Here is a 13,986-nt window from a genome sequence, read left to right as displayed (position 1 = left end):
ATTTTCTGTGGTTAGCACATCCAGATCCCGATTTTGTGTGTGTGTGTGTGTGTGTGTGTGTGTGTGTGTGTGTGTGTGTGTGTGTGTGTGTGTGTATTCATATCTTTGTGGGGACCAAAAATTGAAAGTTTACTTATGGGGACCAGGCTTTTGGTTCCCGTAAGTTTGAGACTCAAAATGTGGTTTTAGTGTCTAACTGTTGCCCCAAACAGAAAGCGGTGAGGTGGAAGTTGTGCGCCGTGTCTGTGCTGCATTTTTAATGATTAATCTGACCAATAACATGGCTGCTGTGAGGTCACTGTACTAACTCAGCTCCAGTTTTCTTGGTATTTAAATCGTTTTTCATGTCGCATTAATTAGTGCAGATCGGTGTGGATGCTGTTGCTAACCGGGCATAGAAGCTTTAGCTTATTGGCTAAAGCTCCGCCCTTTCATCCATATCAAAACAACATGGTGGCATCTAAAATGCTGACGTTGACGCGTCGAAGTTCAGAACGAATGGGTGATGCTCTCACTGCAGTTCTGCCATCTTTGTGCCTGCTGCTGGTCGGGTTGCTGTTGAGACGGTCCTTGCTATGATGCAGCTGGTGATGGCAGTCCTAACCAGCTGTCCTGTGCTCTGCCTGTTTGCTCTGCAGGCCGGCTCATTGGGCTGGTTGGTCTAGCTTCTCTCTGATAGGTTTCTTCCAGTGTCACAGTCTCAGGCTCCAGCTGCTGATGGAAGTCCTTCTGGCCTGGAGGTGGTGAGAGGTGGAAGGCCACGCTAACCAGACCCTGCAGCAGGTGGAGAGCTGGTTCAATGCCCCAAACACCACCAGCTGCAGTCCAAGACCGTGAAGCAGGAGTCCATCATGAGGACGTGATGGTTATGGGAGGGGCAGCTGGTTTAGATGCACTCGTAGAAACTTTCTTAGAAAATGGGCCACACGAATTCTGAATCTGCAACCTGTGAAGGTGCAGCGTCCGTCTGCCAGTGTGCGCTTATAGTTTTAATTCTGATTCCTGTGTGTGTGTGTGTGTGTGTGTGTGTGTGTGTGTGTGTGTGTGTGTGTGTGTGTGTGTGTGTGTGTGTTTGGGCTTCTCCTCTGCAGACACCATTAAATATTCATCCTGCTGCTCGTATTTCTCCTCTCTCATCTGTCCGTCCACTCCCGGCTGCTTTCCTTCTTCCTTCTGTTTTAAATCCTCACACTTTGTTTCTTCTAAAACATCAAAGAAGGAAAGCAAACCCAGGAAAGACGTGGAACCAAGAGAACAGAAGAGTTAGGCCAAAAAAATAAAGAGAGACGAGTGGTTGTGACAGATTTGCTGCCCTCCCCTCCATCGATCATTCCTGAAAACAAACACAGGGATCTTAATCCTCTCGTTCTGTTCTGAGTATTGAGTTCAGGTCCTCTGGGGCCTTTATGTCTCTACATGTTCTAATATACATGTATGTGTATGTGTGTGTGTTTTCTTGTTTTGTAGCTCAGCGTAATGTTCTCCATCTGTTCCTTTTAGTATGAGTGTGTGTTACAGATGAATAATGTCCTGTCTGCTGTGTTTGCAGCTCTGGTATCACATCCACACGTCCTCTGGGTGTCAGTGTTTGTAAGCAGGAGGCTGGGACAGGAATTCAACTGGCTTTTGTGTGTGTGTGTGTGTGTGTGTGTGTGTGTGTGTGTGTGTGTGCGCGCGTGTGCGCGCTGCAGTGTACATGTAAACCTATCTGAGCACAGCAAGGGGAAATTTCAGCCCACGTATTGATTTGCTGCGGCCTGTTTCAGGGTCACTGTGATGTCAGCGTTTGTATTATTATTGCTTTTATTGTCTGCAGCTCTTAATTCAACACAGTGACATCAACGCTCATTGATCCCCGTGGAGAGATGAGCTGCTGCATATCAAAATAAAGTCAGCAAAAGGACCTTCTGAAAATTATTTTATATTACTGTAAGTCAATCAAATCAGTTTACCCCCAGAGTCACAGTGTGAACACAGGTTCCTGCGTCTGTGACCAGCTTTGAGCATCAGAATCATACCAAAAGTTTCTGATACTGGAGAAAACGTCAAAAATTGCATTCTGGGTAAACTTTAAAGGCTCATATCAGATGTGGGACAGGTGAAATCTAAGAGAACCACAGGCTCAGGCGTGGAGGTGCCACTTCACACTGGATTTGAAGCTTTAACAGTCTGATGTGGAGGTCGCTGCTTTCTGAATCAAACGACCACCAAACCCAGCACAGTCCACTCCGTGGCTGCAGCTGCTGTCCATGAAAGTTATGAACAGAATCGGTGAAAGGCGATGCGCCCCACGTAGCGTCGCCTTTTTGTGGGGCTGTTCACTAACAGAAACTGGCACCCGCACACTTGTTTGCTAGCACGGGACCAGAAACTCAACAGGGGAGTGTTGACTGAGGTCAGAGGTCAAATTTAGTGCAGTAAAGTTGTTTATATGGTGATAAATCCCAGCAGCAGTCTCCTCGAGGCGTGTAAGGTAAAGACCCTACGATGAGCCAGCACAGTAACAGTGGGGAGGAAAAGCCCCTAAATCAGGGCCCAGTGTCTCAGTTCTGATACCTCTGGACTGTTTGGAGGCCGGCTTCCTGCTTTGCTGTTTTCTTTTTTGTTACTTAACGAAGCAAATTTGTCTGACTGGCTGTTGGAGCGCGCCGGGGCTGCGATGAAGCAGGTGGATGGTGTCAAAGTAAAACTGACATGAATGTATTTTAATTCACATTTTAATTCGATTATCAGTGTTATTGACGAGTTCTTACGTTAAGTCTGGAAAAAACTATTCCAGTCCCTCTGTGACAGCAGGACGTGATTAAAAGGCTGAACAGATGATAAATGTGGGTATTGATTTGGAGCACTGAGCAGTAATCTAACTGTAAATAATTTATTAATAGTTTATCAGAGCCACAGCTGTTAGCAATCAATCTGAAGGATGTAATCGGTATGTAAGAGGGGCTTCTTGTCTTTCCATGAACTGTTTACGACTTCATGCTCATCAAAGTTGAACTAAATGCTGTTGGTCGCACTGGCGCCTGTACAGAGACTAGTCATACTTTATTCTCCACGAGGATCACGTGAATAGATTTTTCTTTTAGAATCCAAACCATTGTTATAAAACACTTTTCTTTGGTTCAATCTCCCTTTTCTTGTCTACTCTCGCCACATTTAGGGGTCGTCTCTCACTCTTTCTCACTCTTTCACTTTCCCTCTTTGCACCCGTCCGTCCACACGTCCATCATGCTGTCTATCCGCCTTCTCACCTCCCTCTCTCTGCCCGTCTTCCTGCCTCGATCCATCCATCTGTCTCCCTCCGCCTCCCTCTCCCAGCCTGTCGATCTGTCACTCAGCCCTCCCACCCGTCTCCCTCTCTGTCCGTCTGCCTCTCTTTGGGTTTTTGCCGCGGGGCCTCTCTGTCAGGATTACAGGACGTCAGGTTGGCCAACATGAACGGCGGTGGTGGGGAAACAAAATGTTCCTCTCAGCACAAAGCCGCTCTAATCCGCTCTCCTCATCCCCCACAGCACAGCCTGATTACAGGAAGGCAAGCATTAGGACAGACAGACAGGCTGAAAGATCGACAGACGGACTGGCAGGGTTTAAGCCAGGCCGATATTTGTATCTGGCTGGTTAACAGACTGATTACTTTGTTGGCCGACTGCCTAATTGGTCTACTAACTGGCTAACTGCCGCTTCAGCTTACCTGGCTGGAAACGAGCCAGGTAATTAGTCTGGGTGATTAACTCGGTGAAAGCCTGGCTGACTGTCTGCCCGCGTGATTTACTGACTTGTTAACTCAGTGACTGATTTAGTGGCTAGCAGTCAAGCCTGGTAGTAAACAGTCTGTATAAACCGACCCGTTTTATTTGGACAGTCGTAAAACTCTCCGTGTGTTCCCCTGATCGCACCAGCAACCACTGGATTACATGGAAGTTAATTTATGAACAGTAAACCTCACACTGTACAACTCAAGGATGAAATGCCAACAAAATGCCCCAAACTGGGTAAAAATATTAGATTTCACTAAGCCTAGGGATTATTTTAGCATCCCAAAATAATCTACAGTGGCTTGGAAGGGCCATAGACAGAACACCCAGTTGTCCCCAATGCATCCATCAGTGTATATGTGTGTTTGTGATAGACAACATGCTGCACTAATGGGCATGTTTTTGTAGTATCAGGTACCTTGAGTGGTCAGTAAGACCAGAATAAATGAACATGAAATATATTTACCATTTTTGACTCGATACTGTTAGAAAGCGAAGCTTTACCATCTCTGAGATCAAAGAAGAACGTCTTACCTCACCTTAATACAGAGCTGTTAGCTTTCTACCACTAGCTTAAGCAGGCAGATAACAATGAAAGCTATATGTTAACAAGCTACTGTAGTTAGCTTGTTAATGCGTACAAGCTAACTACAGCAAAGAAAAGCTGCTGCCTGCTCAGCTCGACAGATTCAGGCCTTGCTTCCAGAGACAATAGCAAACTGTGACCATAAGATGGCAGTAATTAAAGGACGGATGCAAACAGGCAGCGAGAGGAGATTATAGAACAGACCGCTGTTCGATATATAAGGAGAGATTTCACTTTGGCTTTTAATTTATGTTTATTTTTAAATTTTCATAGGCAAGCACTGTGGATTTGGCATTTTATAGTGCTGAGCTTGACTTCTCTGTGTACAAACTTTGTTCAGTTCTCTTTACCCTGATGGATGGGTGTCCGACCGTGGGCACTTTTCAGTTCGTTGCTAACAAACTGATTGTAGCACCTTCACTCACTTTAAAGTAGGGCTGAACGATTATGGAAAATAATCTAATTGCGATGCGATATGCGATTATTTTTTAAGGTCTTTGTCTTCTGTATTATTAAACAAAGACAAGCAATACATCATATAGTATGGCCAATACTATATTACATTAATTTTAAACTGTTCTTTCCTGGAAGACAGACCTCTGTTATGATGACATGAGGTGATGCATGAATTGATGACTGACATTTTTATTTAACTTCTTCAATCACAACAGTATATTTGAACATACACAATAGTTTATTTTTAGCTTACAAACATCTGAGCATAAAGTGCTGACAAGGAACCCTGATGTAAACATTAAAATGAAAGTCAGTACAATGTGCAGATTGCAGAAATATACATAAAAAAAATCAGTGGCTTTACCACACTCAGTTTTTCGACATCTGTGAACTACTAGACAGTCATTCAATTAAAAAATAATATTAAATAAATAAAACTAATAAATAAAAAATACACACATCTTACTGATCTCTGCAGTCAGTATCATTACACATAAAGTGCAAACATAATAGCAATTGTATAAACACACACACAAACACGCCTTTAAAATTTAAAGGCGTGAAATTGGACGGTCTAGCGGCTAGTTCTGATTAGCGTCACTGCTGTCTCGGTGGAGTTTAATAAACTCGGCCGTCTGCTTCTTGCTATCTAAAATATAACCAGACACTGGTGTAAATTCTCGACTGTCTCATACTTCTGTTTAATAAGTTTTCTGTTTGACGTTTAGTCAGCTGTGTGAAAACCAAGGAGGAACCCACCCGGGGGATTAATAAAGTTTTATTTTATCTAATCTAATAACTTTAATCTCAGCCAAACCGATTTACTCACGAACAAACAAAACACTGAAAAAAGCCCAACAATAACATTTTTAGGTTGTCTAAGTGACTTATATATTACGTTTAATCCGAGCAGCGAAACTCCGCGGTGATCTGAAAATGATGTGCCGGGAGTTGTGCCGTTCTCGGCCGCATCAGTAACCCTCGAGCTTCCGGCTAGCTGTCGAGCTGGTGGGTAGCAGACGCCTCTGAAAACGTCGAAGCACTTTTGCAAATATGGGATATCTTGATAAACCGAGCAGATATTTGATGTTTACACAGCTACTTTCTCGCCTGAAAATATGTTAAAAGTTTATTTTGTGACCCAGAAAGATTAGTATGAGTAATTTTAAAACTTAGTAGCGGCCGCCATTGCTGGAAACTGGAGTTTGGCTGGGCCGCGCTATGAATTCTGGGATATGGTAGTAATTTGGACAGCCTTCGGCGCGTCGCTGTGACGTAATCGGTCTACAAATGCGGCCTCAGGAGGATGCAGCCCATGAATTTGGACATGTCCAGAGTATAATCGCAGCCTTTGCGGTTAGAAAATTGCACTTGATCATGTCGCGATATTATCGCAAATGCGATATATCGTTCAGCCCTACTTTAAAGTCAGTGAAAAACAGTTAAGGGTTTTTGAGGATCTGCTGCAACTGTAAGTACCAGACGATGCAACAGATCTGCAGGTCAGACTTTGTGTTTCAGTTTGTGTGTTTTTGCCAAACTCCATCAGACACAGTTTGATGTTAGAACTGTCTCAGAGATGTGATGAATCAACCTCTCGCTTCATTACAGATGCTGGTTAATACACGAAGTTGTATTCATGACATTTAATTCACCAAAAGAAGACAATTTAAATGTTGTGGGTAATTTTATTAAATGTCTTATTCTAATCAGTTACCTCTTTTATGCGGATACATGCGTCCAGAATGTAGATGAAGATAAATCCTCAAATACATGAAATTACACAAATTCTAACTCGACTGTCTTTTTTTGTTTTGTCGTTTCAGCTTTAACTGCCTACACGTACCTCACCATCTTTGACCTCTTCAGGTGAGTGGGTTACCTCATATTTCTGTTTCCTCTGATTTTATTGGCACTTTAAAGTTGAAATAGTTTATTAAAACGTGACGTGTAGCTCTGGATAACTGAAAAGCCTCTGCAGAACAGGTTTGCCACTGGTGTCTGGAGGTTTCCATTTAAAAAAATAAAAAATCTAACGTGACACAAAATGTGGTTGTTTAATCTTAGTTTGTATTTATTGAGGTCTTTAACAGTCTCGGGAGTGTTACAGAAACTCCGGAGCAGGTTGCAGACTAGACTAGTCTAATAGATTAGAGCCGGTTGAAGATGTTTGGCAGGTTGATCGACGGGTTGAGCGCAGAAACTGATGGCAGATTGCACTCAGCCTGCTCAGCGTAGCTTTGTACTTTCATGTTCTGCTCCTTATGAAAAATAAATTCTGAGATGTTATGAATGAAAAATAAATCAGGAGGAGGTGAACTTGGGCCGACCTCTGTGTCGTGTTGGTTTCTTTTTTCTGCCGCTTGTCTCTCGCTGACTCTTCCTATCTGCCCTTCTCTCGTCTGTCCTCCTCCATCCACTCCATCAATCACCCAATTTCTCTTTCCCTGCCATCACCCTTGCTTCCTCTCATCCTCCTCTTCTCCTTCCTTTGACCTGCAGTTTGATCACCTGTCTCATCAGCTCCTGGGTGACCATGAAGAAACCCAGCCAGGTCTACTCGTTTGGGTGAGTCCACCATAATAACCCAGAACGTGTTGTACACCACAGTTATACTTATATACATTTTCTTTGAATAAACATCTTTATTCAAACGGCTCAGATATCAGTAAATTCTGCCTGGTTTAGATCAAACCACCTCCATGCTGAGGTTCCTCTAGCGTCCAGCAGAGGCAGTAGTGAGTCCGTCACCATTCACTCCCATGTTAAACGTGTTTACAGCTCGATACACAAACTGTTCTGGTTTTTATAGATCATTTCATAACCACTGTACGGGGAGAAAAGGTTTTTATAACTTAGCTGTTTAAATTGTATTAAAACCAAAATGTTTCCATTATTATGGGCGTGGCCTCTTTGACTGACAGTAGCCGTAGCTGCTAGCTGTCCTCTGAACGGGACCTCTGGGCTGTGTTTTTACAGTTGGACCCCAGATATCGTTTGAACAGACTGTCTGTGACGTCTGAGCTCCAGCATTAATTAGCAGGTATTTCTGTCTTTGTAAAATGCTTAAGTTGAAGCATAAAAATGGGACTTAACAAAGAATGAATGCACAGTCATTAGCTCCATCTTTATTATACAGTCGATGCTTTGCTGTACTTCTTTTGAAGTGTAATTTTGAGCGAGCCCATCCTTTTTAGCGCACGCTGCAGTATTTCTGAGCAGATTTGTGGGATCCTTTGTGCCTTTGCTTTTGGTTTTCGTTGCTAAACGTCGGCCTCTGAAAAGTGAAATTAGCAGCGACCTTCTGTGGCCGTGATCCACTCCAGACTGTAGACTCGTTTTCCAGGTCCAGACCTGAGAGATTTATTTTTAGGCATCCGTTGGTTTATATTTACTGCAGTCGTTACTGACATGAATGTATCAGCATCGCTTCCTTGTTTTTGGTTTGGGCTCCATCTGTGTTTGTTTATGCGCTGTCATTTGTTTGTGTGTCTCTCACGAACACACACACACAGCCAGTTTACTGTCTGTGTGTGTCTGTGAGCTGGCTAAACAGTGCTTTTGCAGCTGACAGGTGATCTCTGACCTTGAGGTGTGGGAGACTGGTGATCGTGTGGAAATCTGCTTTTCAGCTTCAGTTGACACCAATAATGCCCAAGTGTGTGTTTGTGTGTCTGCAATTGTGTGTGTGTCCTAATGGACTTTCAGTACCTAAATGGCCCACAGCCCAGTTCAACCAGTGTCTGACTCCTTTAAACCCCACCGGAGCTGAACTGGTCTTTTCAGGAATTAGCCTGATCCATGTTTGTTCTAATGCTTAGCACCTCATGACCACCTCAGGCTGCAGTTTAGTTTGATCACAGTAGGCTTATCATGAAAGTTATCCAGCTCCATATTTTTATTCTAACAGTTAGAGCAGCTTTGCATGATTCACAGTTCAAAATAATCCATATTTTACTGATTCTGGGCTTTTCTGCAGCCTGTAGGATCATCCTCAAACTATTTTAATTCCTCCATGAAATCAGCGTTCTTCTGATTGGCTATCCTTCACAAACCAAAAGTTTGATCAGTAGGTGGGCGGAGCTTATGTGGCCAAAATGACCAGTTAACTGTAATTATACCCAGAGTACGTTTAGAATATACAAATAAAATAAATTGTATGAAATGATGCTGGATAAAGACAATTTACAGTTCATTAAAATTAAGACATGATGCATAAAAACAAGAAAACAGTAAATGTACAATTTAATAAAGGACATCAAACAAAAAATAAACGCTGATGAATAATGAAAAGATAAACACGATCCAGATCTTCACTCGGTGATGACCACCTGATCACAGTGGGACGTTATCATTCAGCCATTTAAATTAGCAGTCAAAACTATCCCCATAAGTATTTTTAATCAGAAATATTCTTTTTTTCATTCCAGACGTTAAGAACATGAAATTAAACACTAAATGCAAACTGTTAGAAATAAAATATCTCAGTTACATGAAAAGAATTTCACATAATAACAGTTAAATTCTAAAAGTAACCAAGAGCTTTCATATGCTGCATTAATGTGTGAATATAACACAATAAAGTGGATTTACAGGGTGAATAAATGTTTAGACTCAAATGTTTGAAACAATTATAAACCATGAATAGCGGCGCTGTCATCTGCACGGTGACAGGGCTGTCAGAGCGAAGGAGGCAGCTTCTAATTCTGTTTCCCCCAAAACATCATCGCCACCACCCGACAGCGTGGTGTTGATTCATTAGCACTGAGCGCGTTTCCAGGTTGAGCAGTGACTCACTTCTTTAAGTCAGCGGCGTGATGGACGGTAATAACGCGTCCTCACTAAACTGACTTTATGCACGATCAATATTGATCTTATCTTTAACTAGGAGGAGGGGCACACATGATGATGTCAGCAGACGGCAGCTTTACGTGGAGCCTGTGTAGATTAACTACAGGAGGTTGCAGAGCAGAGTGTGACCTTTGACCCCACATCAGTGGGAACTATGTGGGATTTTATTTAGGAGTCATCTGTGAGCGTCCCCACTCTGCAGTCCTGGTGAGATGAGGAACCCATTAACCTGAAGGCGTCGGGAGTTAGCCCGCTGACGTCGAGTAAAGTCTCTCACAAGACCTTGTCCCCCCCCGCCTGTTTTGATTACCAGACAGGTGCTGCTAATCAACGCACTTGATTAGTTGAGCATCAGTAAGAGTGAGCACATCTGTAAAGCAGAGGTTTGGAGCGTTCAGGTGTGTGTTAATGCCACAGTCCTCTCAGGAATGGACGTCCAGCAAAGTCCCCCTGAGGTCAGACCGGCTGTGCTCCACTGCAGATTCTACAGGCCTCAGTTAGCAGGCTTAAGGTTAAAGGTCATGGCAGGTTTGTAAAGGTTAGCAGCACAGCTTAGGTTTGCAAAGCTGCATCTGAACAAAGAACAAGACTGCTGGAACAGACGAGACCACAGAGGAGACGTTTGTCAAAACCAACTCCTCAGACCAGCTGTGAGCACGGGGAGGAGTGGACCGTGAACTCCTCAGTATACCGAATGGTAAATGGCCTGTATTTGTAAAGCGCTTTACTAGTCCCTAAGGACCCCAAAGCGCTTTACATATCCAGTCATCCACCCATTCACACACACATTCACACACTGGTGATGGCAGCTACATTGTAGCCACAGCCAGCCTGGGCTGCCGGACACTGGCGCCACCGGGCCCTCTGACCACCACCAGTAGGCAACAGGTGAAGTGTCTTGCCCAAGGACACAACGACCGAGACTATCTAAGCCGGGGCTCGAACCGGCAACCTTCTGATTACAAGGCGAACTCCTAACTCTTGAGCCACGATCGCCCGAAGTAGAGTCACATGTGTCCCACAGCTACAGCTTGGACCAAACTGAGTCATCAGCAGGACAAAGATCCAATCACAGCTGCAAATCTGCAACAGAACAGCTGAAGAAGGACAGAATGAAGCTGCAGCGATGGTGATGTCACAGCGCAGAGCTCAGCTTGACTGAGATGCTGCAGCTTCAAAGAGCTGTGCTGAAAACCTCTGTGAGCTGAAGCAACGCCGTAAAGAAGAGTAGAAACCATCACAGCAGCTTATTGTTGCTGAAGGCGGTCCTATGAGCTGCTGAATCTTATTGGTCTAAAATCAAAAACAGGAATTGGCACATGTTATAATTATCTTTAGGAAAAATAAGTATGAAAGAGTTCAGATCCATCAGTGTTCGCACTTAAACAGGGTTTGCGTTTTTCTGAGATTGAAGGACTTTGGACAAATCCAGTCGCTTCATAAGTCTCTGGTTTTTGTCTCTATGGCAACAGTATCTTGACAGCTCATCACCACTGTCGCCACCATTGTGCGAAGGACTGCCGTCGCCCCATTCCTGTCTCTGTCCGCCTTATCTCGCTGCTCGGAAATAGACATCCCCATTTTTCCCTGGTGACGAGTCCCGCCCACACGATGTGCTGCCACAAACGGCGGTGACGACACCGGCTGAGAGGTTCAGAGATTTCTGAATGCGGTCACATTCAGAAATCAAACCTCTAACTGTGCAGCCAAGTTTCTTCTTTAGAGCTGAGACTGAATCCACTCAGCCTCTTAGCCCCGATCTGTTCACCTCACCTGCACTAAGACCTGCAGGGTCAGGACAAATGACTGCGAGAGGGAGGGGCTAAACAGGTACCTGGAAATCAAAGTGTCTTCTGAGAGAAACTGTACTTCCTGTGAAAGGAAAGAACGTGTGAATGTGTCCAATAAACAGGGTGGATGTGAGAGGGTGGAGTTAAACTCAGAGGTGTATTCATGGTTGTTATTGGTGACATAAGGGTTTATTCCGGTCTGAATCAGCTGGTGTTGAGCTTTGGTTCCTCACAGAGAATACTCACACGTAATGCAGCCGTCAGTATGTTTTACATGAGCTTCCTCCTCTGAGACTGCAGACTCAAACCGAACCAGTCCTCCTTAAATGTACATCAGTGCATCAGGCTGTAAACATGTTTATTTCTGCTGTAAACTTTAACCTGGGAGTCTCAGGGGACTCGGGGTGGGTTTAAAAAATCGTTTTTTCCGATTCAAAATGATTTTAGTTTGAATAAAACGATATTCATTCATTAAATCCTGAATCGATTTTTAACTATAAATACATTTTGCCAGAAACGCCAGAATCTCAGGTTAAAGGTCACAGAACTATTTCAGCATCCGCCAAACAGGTGAAACAGTAAATGAGAGCAGGTATACGGTCACTCGATGGTACGGACACGCCCCCGGGGCTGAAAGCCGACGTCTCACAGATTCTGAGGCTGCAGGTTTCATCACTCCATCCAAAGTTCACTGAACCAGCAGCAAAAGAAGATCCGAACTACACGTTCGATAAACATCGTCATGAATTCTCTTTTACTTTTGCTTCCACCACGATAAAATCACACTTCCTCACAGCGCTCTCTCTCAGCGTACTCAGAGACCAGTTTACCATCAAACATCTCAGTTTTCTGCATTATTCTCTTGCTTGTTACGCACGAGTCTACAGTTGTGTTCAGTGCTGTCGGCCTCTGTTTTTTTTTTTCCTCCAAAAATGACAGTAAAGCCTCATTTCTGCTGTTCAGTCAGGAAGAAATGTAAACTTTTTAAAGTGATGCCAAATTGCAAAACTCTTCGTTGTGTCTGTAATCAAACCTCTGTAACTTTGCTCTGCTTCACTTCAGCAGCATCAGGTAACGTAAAGATGTTGATTCATGGTTTTCCTCAGTTTTTGATCGAGTGCAGAATATTTTTAAGGTTCTCTGTTAGAAACAGGACAGGAAAATGTGCTTCATGTTTTTCTGTTTTATCCTCAGTGACTTTGACACAAAGGCGTCTGCTGTGATGCTCAGTCCTCTGACGAAGTCTCACAGTGTCAGCTTTGTTTTTATACATATATAAAATATGCAGATGTGCTGATAAATGATCAGAATTATAATATTTCTGACCGTTTGAGTCCAAATTGAATTAAATCGATTCGATCATAGAAATCAAAATCGATACCCAGCCCTAATGGAGACTGACTCACTGATGGAGCCTCTGGTGGGCACTAGAGGAACTGCAACTGTAGTACTTTGAGTCGCAGCTTCATCTCTTCGCCCTGAGGCCGACGCTTGCTTCGTTTTGATTTGACATGCATCTGCAGCTGTGGCACATTCTGGTTCAGGTTATTGTAGTGAGATGGATCTAATGTATATTTGAGTGACTATATTTGAATATGCTTCACAGAGTAAAGCTGGTGTTAGAGAGTGGAGCGGTTCATTTGTCTCCCTGTGGAGAGGTTATGTCAGGCTATGTTCCTGTGCATGAGCATTAAAGTGTGAACCCAAAGCAGGGACGTGTCCCGAGGCTCGGAGACGACAGACCTCAGCTTCATGTTTGAGTCTGGAAGGAATAAACTCCATTCTGTTTTATTCTATATTTGACTATTTTTACTCCATAATTGTCCTTTTTTTGCTCTTAATCTACCGTTTTTTACTTTTTTGTTTTTGACAGAGGCCCATGAAAATAGAAATCGTAATCTCTTTTTCTTGAGGTGTTTCAGGGAAACCTTTAGACCCAGAATCTGAATCAAGCATCCAGCCCTGTAAATGCTGAGCAGATCTCCCTCGGCCGCCGAAGCTGCTGCAGTGGGAATATTGCTTATAGGTGCTCAAAGCCGGCAGGAACTGACCGTACACCAGCATGAGTCCAAAACATCAGCGTTTTTGGATTTTGATGAGTGTGTTGGTGTGTCGTGTATATATATCTGACTGTGTGTGTGTTCCTCTTGTCTGCAGGTTTGAAAGACTGGAAGTTTTGGCAGTTTTTGCCTCCACTGTTCTCGTCCAGCTGGGAGCTTTGTTCATCCTGAAGGAAAGGTGTGTAGGTCTCTCTCACTCACACTGTTAATCCTCTTGTAGGAACATTCAAACGTTTGTGAACCCGTGGTTTGTTTGGGTAAAAGTGTGAACACACACTTCATTCACGTCTAAGCCTTATCTCGATTAAACACAATCGTTCTTCTGGAAAAAGTCCTTCTTTCTTTACTCCTGCCAGCGTTTTTTAAATAGTGATCTCACAAACTGACAGTTATAGTTCTTGCAAACTGTGATGAGACTGATGTTAAACAACTGGACAAAAATGGGTGTGAAATAGTTTTTCTGCTAAACTCTAAAACACAAACACTTT

General features: G+C 43.5%; 1 protein-coding gene across 1 annotated transcript in view; it reads left to right on the top strand.

Annotated features, from left to right (window-relative positions):
* slc30a6 (solute carrier family 30 member 6) overlaps positions 1 to 13,986 on the top strand; it is a 58,754-nt gene that overhangs the window by 18,096 nt on the left and 26,672 nt on the right. Inside the window, exons 5-7 of the mRNA XM_005743603.2 lie at positions 6,624 to 6,666; positions 7,300 to 7,365; positions 13,596 to 13,676. Of these exons, the coding sequence (XP_005743660.1) occupies positions 6,624 to 6,666; positions 7,300 to 7,365; positions 13,596 to 13,676 (190 nt within the window). The remainder of the gene's footprint in view (positions 1 to 6,623; positions 6,667 to 7,299; positions 7,366 to 13,595; positions 13,677 to 13,986) is intronic.

Source organism: Pundamilia nyererei, unplaced genomic scaffold, assembly GCF_000239375.1.
Source record: "Pundamilia nyererei isolate P.nyererei 1_Seehausen unplaced genomic scaffold, PunNye1.0 scaffold00133, whole genome shotgun sequence".
NCBI classification, from domain to species: Eukaryota; Metazoa; Chordata; class Actinopteri; order Cichliformes; family Cichlidae; genus Pundamilia; species Pundamilia nyererei.
The sequence above is the reverse complement of the archived record's forward strand: the minus strand, read 5'-3'. Positions and strand labels throughout refer to the sequence as shown.